At 38.3% G+C, this 12,079-nt stretch overlaps 1 protein-coding gene across 2 annotated transcripts in view; it reads left to right on the top strand.

Annotated features, from left to right (window-relative positions):
* The window catches only part of NDFIP1 (Nedd4 family interacting protein 1), a 127,434-nt gene that overhangs the window by 99,501 nt on the left and 15,854 nt on the right, over positions 1 to 12,079 (top strand). For both annotated transcript variants that reach the window (XM_079701882.1, XM_079701881.1), the window contains 2 exons: positions 6,847 to 6,934; positions 10,492 to 10,622. In XM_079701882.1, the coding sequence (XP_079558008.1) occupies positions 6,847 to 6,934; positions 10,492 to 10,622 (219 nt within the window). The remainder of the gene's footprint in view (positions 1 to 6,846; positions 6,935 to 10,491; positions 10,623 to 12,079) is intronic.

The following is a 12,079-nucleotide window of genomic DNA, read 5'->3' as shown; positions in this document are numbered from 1 at the left end:
TCTCACTGTTGTGGCCTCTCCCGTTGAGGAGCACAGGCTCCTGACGCGCAGGCTCAGCGGCCATGGCTCACGGGCCCAGCCGCTCTGCGGCATGTGGGATCCTCCCGGACCGGAGCACGAACCCGCGTCCCCTGCATCGGCAGGCGGACTCTCAACCACTTTGCCACCAGGGAAGCCCTGTGTTTAACTTTTTTTTGAGAAACAGCCAAACTGTTTTCCGCAGTGGCTGTACTACTTGACATTCCTACCAGCAGTGTATGAGGGCTCTAATTGCTCCACATATTCAACATTTGATTTTTTTCCTTTTTTCCTTTTTTTATGGCCATATTCATCCGTGTGATGAGGTAGCTTGTGGTTTTGATTTGCATTTCTTTTCTTTTCTTTTTTTTTTTAATTTATTTATTTTTGGCTGTGTTGGGTCTTCATTGCTGCGCATGGGCTTTCTCTATTTGCGGCGAGCGGGGGCTACTCTTCGTTGCGGTGCACGGGCTTCTCACTCTGGTGGTTTCTCTTGTTGCAGAGCACGGGCTCTAGGCACGCGGGCTTCAGTAGTTGTGGTGCATGGGCTCAGTAGTTGTGGCTCACAGGCTCTAGAGCACAGGCTCAGTAGTTGTGGTGCATGGGCTTAGCTGCTCTGTGGCATGTGGGATCTTCCCGGACCAGGGCTTGAACCCGTGTCCCCTGCATTGGCAGGCAGATTCTTAACCACTACACCACCAGGGAAGCCCCTGATTTGCATTTCTTGATGACTAATGATGTTGAGCATCTCATGTATACTGGCCATTTGTATATCTTCTTTGGAGAAATGTCTATTAAAATTAGATTGTCTTTTTATTGTTGAATTTCTCTTTGTCAAAATTACCTTATATAAATGTCATCCCCTAATTAATTGTAATTTAGCAGAGAACTATTCTTTTTTTTTAAAATTTATTTCTGGTTGTGCCGGGTCTTAGTTGAGATAGGCGGGTTTCTTAGTTGCAGCTCACCAACTCCTTTAGTTGCGGCACACATGCTCGTTAGTTGTGACATGTGAACTCTTAGTTGTGGCATGCATGCGGGATCTAGTTCCCTGACCAGGGATCGAACCTGGGCCCCCTGCATTGGGAGGTGGATTCTTAACCACTGCACCACCAGGGAAGTCCCAGGAGAACTATTCTTGAATGTAAAGAATTTGTTGGTGGTAGAATATTTTATAGTCAGTATACTATATACAATTAAAAATCTACAACCAGGTGGTTGCCAGAGGGAAGGTGGGTTGGGGGGCAGGTGAAATAGGTGAAGGGGATAAAGGGGTACAGAGTTCCAGTTTTAAAATATAATAAGTAAGTCACGGGGTTGTAATGTATAGCATAGGGAAAACAGTAAGTAGTGCTGTAACAACTTTGTATGGTGACAGATGGTAACTAGATATGGTGATGATCATTTTGAAGTGTATATGAATATCAAATTACTATAATGTATACCTGAAAGTAATATGATATTATATTGAATGTCAATTATACTTCAATTACAAAAAAAAAAACTATAGTCTACATACAATAAAAAATGTATAGTCCTCACAAACTTCAGCTGTTTCTGAACAACACAGTAAAATAGCATACTCAGTTGTTTACCTAAAGAAATGTGCTTGTTTACTTTCTGGTAATTATACTGTCTCATTTGGTGGGATTTAAGGAGTTCACAGAAATAGTGGGTTGGTAGTGAGAGGTTTAAAAAATTGCATTTTAAGTAAAAGTTTTAGAAATTAACTCTAAAATTAGAAGTGGTAAATAGCATTTAAAGCTAAAGTTTAGGCTTTTCTGAGACTGTTACTAACTTAAAGAAGGGATTTAAAACTTACCAGAATTTTCTTGCCATTTAAATAGGACTCACCCAAGAAAAAAATGCGTGGTGAAAATACTTGTAACTTTATGGACTTATTGAATAAGTTCAGCATTATTTTCCACATATTTGTGTGAATTATGAGGCATATTTTGATACCTCTTCTTGTGGATTTATGAGTTTTTGGGTTTTCTCTTTGTTGTTTAGTAGGTTTTTTGGTTGTTCTCTCATTCTTAGTAAATAGAATCCAAGAATGACTTTTATGTAAGTGCCTTTAGGTACTGCCATCCTGTACAGTTGTAAATGTTGACCCTTACTTAGGCTTAATCCTAGCCCTTGCTTTTCTGTTGCTTAAAAACAGCTTATTTCTAAATTGAAGAACATCTTTAGAACTACTTATGGGAGGGCAGTGAGGAAGCCTTCTTACTGGGGTGAGAGCTTAAATAAGAATTTAAACCTGTAGGGTTTACATGTCTTTAAACTTGTTAATTCAAGTTTGCTTCTATTAGAACTGGAGCTATGTATGATTTCTATATGGGAGATTCTGTTGTCCAACTAAAACACCATATACTTATTTCTAATAGCAACAGTATGGATAGGATACAGAGGAAGGAAAAACATCCTTTATTTTAGATGTGCTGTATTTCACAGGCTAAATCTAGAGGACAAAGCATTTTAGCACCTATCTGTAGGTAATTTTTTTTTTCAACCTGAGGGCGATCAAGGCTAAGAAGTACCATAGGAGATTGTGACATATTTATAAAATGGGAATGTGGAAGAGTTTTAGGGTTCTTCTGGGGAGCCATAACAGAGTCTGCTCAGAGCATAAGGAGGAACGCAGGTAATCAGGAAAGTGGGAGTAAGGGCACTGTCCGGGGAGTGGCAAAGAGAAAGACCATCTGAATTTTCACATGATTGAATTATTCCTTTGTCAGCAATGGAGACATAGTTTTGTATTAAACTCAGTATTTTATATGGCATGTATAGGTAATTGTATAATTCTGTTTGGAAAAACCATAGTTTAAATCTTATTTGGAGATAAGTAAAATTGATGAGAATTGTTAAAAAAAATTATGTGACCGAGAAGAATCCAGAGCCGCGAAGGTATTTATTATCTGTCACAATTACACAATCAAAGGACCACCCCCCCACCCCCCGCAGTAGGGAGAGAGCAGAAAGTCCCACCACCACTTTTCAGACTTGTCTCTCAGTATCCCTTACAACCAGGAATCTGTAACAGGTAGATTGCACTCAGGCTTCCACTGACCCAGTTGCTAGAAGAGACTGGGCATCTTTCCAACGCCAGCCCCAAATTGACAGTGACACTTATTCTCGTAGCCTCGGGAGAGCCTGAGGATCCCTGAACCCCAGGGATATGGCAGGGAGGGCCGCACAGGAAAGGTTCCCAAGGACAGAAAAGGAGAACCTTAAAAATACTTTTGGGGGGACTTCCCTGGTGGTCCATTGGGTAGGACTCCGTGGTCCCAATGCAGGGGGCCCAGGTTTGATCCCTGGTCAGGGAACTAGATCCCACATGCATGCCGCAACTAAGAGTTCGCATGCTGCAACTAAAGAAGCCTGCATGCTGCAACTAAAAGATCCTGCATGCCACAACTGAGACCTGGTGCAGCCTAAGTAAATTTAAAAAATAAAGAAATATTTTAAAAAATACATTTTGGAACCAAGTAACCAATTTCATAGCCTTATAGGTAAGGCCCACTCTAGTTCTAGTTCCCTCCACCTTCACCCTCCCCACCACCCCTGTTAGTGAGTGCCTGGCTTGTTTGGCTGGTAGAGCCAAATTAATGGCAATAGATGCCCCCAAAGTGTAAAAAGATGTATAGTTAGGGCTTCTGTTGTATAACAAGTTATTATTCACACAGATGGTGGTCACTAAATACTTCTTGAAGGTGATTGCCTCTTTCCCTCCCACATCGTAATGTTTCATTTTAAACACCTTTCTTGGCGGAGCCTAAATTTATCACCAGCATTATAGAAAACGCCAGAGTTGGGAACCCTGTAGAGTGAGGTCCTGGGATCATCCCAGTATGTGGAGCCTCCATAATCATAGTGGGTGTTTTTTGTTGGTTATGTTTTTTCAGTTAGAAATAATATTAGTATGATTAATTACTAGTTATTAATTAATAATATGATTCTGAAGTGGTGAATTTTAATGGAGTAAAAATTTTCATCTGGAAATGTTTCTTTTTTCCTCATCAAAGAGAAAATAGGGGTTTCTGAGCCAATTGGAATTTCTTTGCTTTGTTATCTGTTACCCTGGTGTGGAATGATCAAATTTCACTTTCCAGGTTGCTAGGAGACAGGCAACCTATCTTGTAGATACAGGCATTAAAACTCCTTTATGCTTTATTTCTTAGAATTCTGTATTTCTTAGAATTCTCATGCTTTCTTTCTAAAACCTAAATTATGCAGAGGTAACATAATTATTTGACCAAGCTCAGGAAATAAAAGAATTATCAAATCAAAAATATCAAGGTGGAAAAAAATATCAAGCTGGGTTTAAATAAAGAACATGACTGGCTACAGTAAGTTAAGGCAACATTCTTTTTTTTTTTTTTTTTTTTTTTTTTTTTTTTAATGATGGCTTATAAAGCCAGCTGTGCTTTTTTTTTTTTTTTAAATATTTATTTATTTATTTATTTATTGGCTGTGTTGGGTCTTCATTTCTGTGCGAGGGCTTTCTCCAGTTGCGGTGAGCAGGGCCCACTCTTCATCGCGGTGCGCGGGCCTCTCACTGTTGCGGCCTCTCCCGTTGCGGAGCACAGGCTCCAGACGCGCAGGCTCAGTAGTTGTGGCTCACGGGCTTAGCCGCTCCGCGGCATGTGGGATTTTCCCAGACCAGGGCTCGAACCCGTGTCCCCTGCATTGGCAGGCAGATTCTTAACCACTGCGCCACCAGGGAAGCCCCAAGGCAACATTCTTGAAAGTAAGTCTGTATTTGCCTCTGCTTTTGCTGCTGACTCTTGTTGCTGCTTTTTGCAACTTTTTTTTTTGCTGCTTTTTTGTACTTTTTGCAGCATACAAGAGTGGTTAGGTAGGAGTAGGCTGAGAATACCCAGTCTAGAGAGCTACAGATGCTGTTAAAAGTATTCCAAGTGAACATGGCCCCAGGAACTCTGTTTAAATAATTTACTGATTTGGTCTCCCAGGAAGATTTGGATTTACTGTAGCTATTTTGTCCTTTCCTTTCTTTTGAAAGGAAAATTCATCTTTTGTTACAATGCAGTTATTTTGGGAATGCCTTAGGTTTAACATTAGATAACTAGGGTTCAAAAAAATGTGCCCAGATGGTAGATGTTGATGAAAATTTGGGAGAATTCATTTGAAGTTGAATGCTTTGCAGTATTAATCAGAAAGGTTTTGTTGGCTTCCGATTTTGAATAGCATAGAGATTGGAGGCTGAGATATTACTTTAATATCTACTTCATGTTAGGACAGGTCAGGCTTTTCTCTTTTTCTGTTTAAATTCAAGATAGAGTTCTTTGAAGCAGTTGGTTTAGAGGGGTTTGTATTTTACAGCTGGCTCAATTGGCTCTATATATCTTGATGGTACACAGCTGGGACCCAGACCCCCAAGTCAGTTACACTGATAAATACTCTGTTAGTACTTTACAGATTGAGTCCCATTCTCAGCCACTTCATCTTTTTTTTTAATGTTTTTAATTTTTTCTTTAAAATTCCATTGTAAAATATAGACACAGAAAGCTACATAAGTCATATATATTTATATAACATTTACTAAACATTAATGGAGTTGACATTCACAAAACCAACACCCAGATCAGGTAACAATACTTCCATCACCTCTGAAGCATATTCCCATCTGCCCACCAATAGACTGACTCTTAGCCAGTTCATCTTTTTGGGTTTTTTTTGTTTTGTTTTGTTTTGTTGTTTTTTTTTTTGTGGTACGTGGGCCTCTCACTGTTGTGGCCTCTCCCGTTGCGGAGCACAGGCTCTGGACACGCGCAGGCTCAGCCTCTCCGCAGCATGTGGGATCTTCCCGGACCGGGGCACGAACCCGTGTCCCCTGCATCAGCAGGCGGACTGTCAACAACTGCACCACCAGGGAAGCCTTAGCCAGTTCATCTTTTAAATGAGCTGTAGTCTGTCGTGACAGTGGAAAAATTAAATCACATATCTGTTTATGAAAATGAGTTGCATAGACTATCTAGACTGGCAGTGGCAGGAAGACACTTTCAGTGTCAGTTATCTAAAGTAACTGGAGCTGTAGATTTGACTAGTGAGAAAGTTACTGAGATATGGAAGAGGAAGATGTATTGACAGAGGTTATATGTAGAATTAGGTGGAATTTTATGTTTTTGTAAATATCTCAATTATTTAAGATATAATTTCTATGCACAAACTGGATATAATGGTAAACTTTGGTTTTACTGTGATTTCTCTTTGCCTTAACAGACTGTTATTATTAGATTATTTTTCTAACGGAAAAAATTAAGTGATAAATGTTCATTACAAGAAATTAGAACGTACATATACACAAGGAAAAAATCCCCTCTAATTGCATCTCCTGAGATAACCAGTGTAAACTGTAGATGTTTATCTTTATAGCCCTGCCTTCCATCACATACCTGTCTTTCAAAACCAAATTATATGATTCATACGGTTTGGTAAACTTAGCTTTTTTCATGTAACAGTACAGCACGAATATCTGTTCAAGTCGTCGAATTTTCTTCATTTTCATTTTTGTGGTTACTTAGTAATCCTTTGTGAGATGAACTGTAGTTTATTTAATAAGTCCCCAATGATTGGTATTTAGTTTGTTCCTAATTTTTGCTGCAATAGCATTTATGGCTACCTTTTTTGCCTCTGTCTGATTACTTCCTCAGGATAAACTCCTGGGAGTAGAATACTTCGCAAAGGATTTGCTCATTTTAAGGCTTTTGAAACAAAATAGCTTTCCAGAAAGGCTATTCCAGTTTTCAGGTTTTTCTCTGTCTAATTGGCTTTATGATTGCATTAAAATATGAAATTTTTATTTAGTTGCAGAATGAAGAAGAGCCCGGAGAGCCGGAACAAGCTGCAGGAGACGCTCCTCCACCTTACAGCAGCATCTCTGCAGAGAGTGCAGGTAGGTAACAGAGTGAGGTGACTGCTGAGCTCTTGAAATGCATTAGCCAGAGGCTTTTGTCTGCTATGTATTTGTTGGTGTTTGTGTTTGCTTCAGCTTTCCTTAAGAAGTCTTTGACATTATTTTTTGTAGTCTGAGGTGAAAAAAAGTCACTGTTCTGAAAAACAGATAAAACCCCATTCCAATGTGGCTTTTTTATGGAACTCAGTTTCATTCCAACAGACTCTTAATATAAAGGAGGTAGAATTCAGGAACCAGGTGATCACGTTTTTTCTGTTGCTGTTCTTTTTGTAGTTTCCTCATTAGTTGTTTTGCTCTTTGATTCTAGTACCTGTGACCTGGAATATAGTATGTTAGATTTCTTTTATGCTAATAAATTCTTAATAAAAAAACTAGAAGTCTCCCAACTCTTTCATTTTGTTTCTCATAGTTTAAACCATCCTTAATTAACCTTTCATCTTCCCATCTTATGCCAGATTATAATTTGCACACGCATATTTAGAAGGGATGGGGGAGAAGAAACAGAACTGCAGTAGTTCAGGACTTTTGGTAATTAGATCTTTGTGATAACCAGTTCTGCTTTAATTACTGAAAATTGACCAGTTTTGATGGAACCTCTTCCATATTCTCTGAAACAGAACTGTGGCAGAGTGGCAAGTACATGGCCGATGGAGTGGGGCACACATTTTGGTAGGGGGAAAAAAGGCACAAGTCACTATTTTGTATGCTCACTTTACCTGTTTTAATTTGTGGTGTATAAATTTGGACAGTCTAACAAATACTGGATTTTTGTTTGTTTTGAATGTACTAAATAAAATGGAAAAGATTGTCGTTAAACTTTTCATGGAAACTTAAAATTATGTGAGGTGTCTATATTGATGGATCCCATTTTTTAAAAATCCGTTGAAATAGGGAAATAAAAATGTTCTTGATTTCCCTCAACTTAAGGTAGTAAGGGGAGTTCCCTGGTGGCCTAGTAGTTAGGATTCCGGGCTTTCACTGTCGTGGCCTGGGCTCCTTCTCTGGTCGGGGAACTAAGATTATGAAAGCTGCGTGGCGCAGCCAAAAAAAAAGTTTCCCTTAAGGTAGTAGGTATCAGTTTTGTTCATGTATTCAGAATTACTGTGGCTATGGGCGAATTCAGATTGTACCCTTCAATTTGTAAATTGACTTTTAAATTAAAAGTAAAAGAAATTTTTAAGGAAATTACATATACAATGTTTTATATACACATACATGCATGTATATATGTATGTGTGTGTGTAATGTATGTAAAATAGTCATTTTGACATAGAGGAAAACAAATTTCTTGAATTGGATTAGGTGGCAGCTTTAGTTTCAATTACATTTTCCTAATTTTCTTCTAAAACCTTTGATATTTTATTTTTCCCATTTACATAGATGGGCGTTCCATCTGGAATTGTTTTTTCTGTGTAGTGTGGGGTAGTGGTCAAGGTTGTTCTTCCATATGGATATCCATTTGGTCCCACACCATTTATTGAAAAGACCATTCATTCTTCTTCTACTGCTGTAATGTCACCTTTGTCGTAAATCAAGTGACTCTGTGTGTGTGTGTGTGTGTGTGTGTGTGTGTGTATCTGTTTTCTGGACTAAATATTCTGTTCTTAGGTCTATTTATTCATCTTTGTGCCTGTGCTTAACTTTCTTAATTCCAGAACTTTATAATCTTGATATCTGGTAATTAGGTCCTTTAGCCTTTGTGTTCTTCAAGATTTCCTTGATACTTCTTGGCTTTTTGTATTTTCATTTACATTTTAGAATCAGTTTGCCAATTTCCATAAAATGGGATGAAACAAACAAAAATTCTGCTGGAAGTTTAGTTGGGATGGCATTGAATCTGTGTATCAATTTGAAGATAACTAACATCTTTATAATGTTGCATCTTCCAGTCTATGTTAAATCCCTCCCATTTATTAAGATCTTCTTTAATTTCTCTCAATAATATTTTGTGAGTTTCAATATAGAGATAATTAGATTTATTCCTAGGTATTTGGTGTATTTTGGTGCTGTTATAAAAGGTCCGTGTAAATTTTATTTTCTGTTTGTTGCTGGCATGTGAAAATACAGTTGATGGTTTATATTAACTATATGTTCAGAGACTTTCCTAAATTCATATATTAATTCTAATAGTTTATAGATACTCTTGGATTTTCTACATATGTAATTATGTCATCCGTGATTAAGGATAGATTTATTCTTTTCCAATCCTTATGTCTTATATTTTCTTTTCTTTCCATATTGTATCAACTAGCAGTACCTCTAAGATAATGTTTGATTAGAAGTGGTAATGGTGGGCCATTTTTGTCTGATTCTCTAATCTTAGGGGAGAAAACTTTTAATAATTTACCATTGATTACAATATTTACTCTAGATTTTTCATAGAACTTTGTGAGAAGGTTAAGGAATCATAGTTTTCTTTTACAGTATTCCTAATTTGCTAAGTTTTTTTGTTATTAATAGGTATGTTATCAATGCTTTTTCTGCCCATGTGAAGACAGTAGAATTTTTCTCCTTTTTTCTGATAATGAGGTGATTTCTATTGATTGATAATTTCAGTAATATACTACAGTAAAATTGGAAGTTAGTGTTAATTAACCAAAGAGAAAAGAAAGAAAAATGTTAATCTTGAAGAAGTATAGGAATTTTTTTTCAAAATTCTTAAGTGTTTTCAAAAATTGTGTAGAAATTTAATCCATTTGTAAATACATCTTTTCTAATAATACATATTGAATCTTTTATAATAGAAGTCAGTGAGAATGAAGATGCAGTATTAAAAAGAGGGAATGTTGGGCTTCCCTGGTGGCGCAGTGGTTGAGAGTCCGCCTGCCGATGCAGGGGACATGGGTTCGTGCCCCGGTCCGGGAAGATCCCACATGCCGCGGAGAGGCTGGGCCCGTGAGCCATGGCTGCTGAGCCTGCGCATCTGGAGCCTGTGCTCCGCAACGGGAGAGGCCACAACAGTGAGAGGCCCGCGTACCGCAAAAAAAAAAAAAAAAAGAGGGAATGCAAGATTTCACACAAATAAATAATGGTTCTGTAACTGAATCTGTAATTACCTTAGGCATGTCACAGAAAACAATACATGGCAAAAATAATGTGAAAGAATCAAAAGAGCCAAAATCTGTGAGAAATGACTTTTAACTTTTTTTCAAGTTTATTTTCATGTTTATAAATGGGAGGACACCATGGTACAGATTTTCAAACACACAGGTGAATTATTTTTAGCTTAAATTTTACCTTATGCCATTATTAATATTACATGCCTTTTGTGAACACACCACATAAACAGCCCAAAAAAAAGTGTTCAAAAGCACTTGGGAGGGCAAAGTGAATGTGGAATTTAAATAATTGGAAAGTGGATACATTTAAAAATCATTCCCAGTCTTATGTTCATCTTTAAACATCTTTTGATTCAGTTATTCTATATGTACTGTTAGAGGAATGGCTGGTTTTTGTTTGCCAGAGTTAGCAGAAATCCTCTTTTTCCTCATTTCAACTAATCTTCAGATTATTGTGACTTCCTTTTCATTCTGCAGCATATTTTGACTACAAAGATGAGTCTGGGTTTCCAAAGCCCCCATCTTACAATGTGGCTACCACACTGCCCAGTTACGATGAAGCTGAGAGAACCAAAGCTGAAGCTACTATCCCTTTGGTTCCTGGAAGAGTAAGTCCAACTTACCATGTTATTTGGTGCTGGTTTATGGGAATTAAGTTCTTTGCATTATCCACTTTGTGATATTTCTTATGATTAAATTGATTAGTAAAAGTACAGCTAGTGTTTAAAAGCAGATACATTTTCTTTTGGGATAATAAACTCTTATCTTTTCCTGAAAACGATGAGGTAAAAGATACACATGAGCAGAAAAATCACTAGTCAAACCAGCTCATTTTCCCTATATCTCTCCTACTACTATCACTTTCTCAAGTCTCCTGACATGGCTGAAACATCTTGGAGCAGGAGCTGATTTAGGAAATACACCAACTTTGCCTTGATTCTGCACACTTAATATTTTGGTATTAGGTAGATAGCTGCTAGGGAGTCTATGGAGAGAATAAATAAGTTGGACTTCATAGAATTAAACTCAGAAGGGCTCTAACAATCATCTAGATGAACCCCATGCCACCAGCGGTCCAGATCATGCCATCTGTGGAGGCACAGTGAATTCAGATCCCATCTAGCCTGATGTTAATTCATGGGAGTGGGGGTGGGGTGTGATGAAAGCCAGTGGAGAATTTTGGACACTCTTGGTTCGTGATGTCAGACCTATAAGTGATACAGTTGTGTTTTCATAAATATTCATCCAGGTTGAAGCTGATGCAGGTGGAGCCTTGGGTGAGATATTGAGAGAAAGGAGAGCAGGATCCAGTCTCCAGAAATGTGGGGCAATCAGGGCTCCAGACCCTAGGCCTGGCAGGAAACTAAAAGATAAGAACAGGAACAGAAGTTCGGTCTGGGCAGTGCAATGACACAAGCCCCAGAAATTCAGGCCTTAGGATAGTAGACTGTTTGCAGATCACATTTACTATGAGGGGTGAAACTCCTAAAACCACTGCTTGACAGAAGTAATAGTTTATAAGCCTAGTCTAGGCTGATTCTACCTGGTGAAATGCATTCACTTCTTGTAGGTGCTAGGGAGAAACTAAGAACCCTCATGCAGCTCACTGTCTAAAGACAAAACAATCTTAATATAGTTACCATGTATTGGAAGCAAACAACATGGTTGGTACTGTGCTTGATGCTTACATAAATTTTGTATGTTGTTTCCAGTCTTCACAATAACTTTGCAAGGTAGAGATTATATTATCCCTATTTTACAAATGCAAAAATTGAGGCCCAGAGAGATTAAATAATTTGCCCAAAGTCATATAGCTAATAAGTAGCATAGGTGAGTCAAACCCAGATATTCTAGACTCCAAAGTCCTTGTATGTACTCTCTAGACCTCTTGGATTATGGTAACTGTCCCATGAAATAGACCAGGAGATTAGCTCTGACTAATCACAGAGCTCTTTAGAATACTTTCACTTGACAAGTGTACACATTTAAGAACTTCTTAGGGCTTCCCTGGTGGCGCAGTGGTTGAGAGTCTGCCTGCCGATGCAGGGGACACGGGTTCGTGCCC

The sequence above is a fragment of the Hyperoodon ampullatus genome (genome assembly GCF_949752795.1).
Source record: "Hyperoodon ampullatus genome assembly, chromosome: 4".
Taxonomy (NCBI): Eukaryota; Metazoa; Chordata; class Mammalia; order Artiodactyla; family Ziphiidae; genus Hyperoodon; species Hyperoodon ampullatus.
The sequence above is the reverse complement of the archived record's forward strand: the minus strand, read 5'-3'. Positions and strand labels throughout refer to the sequence as shown.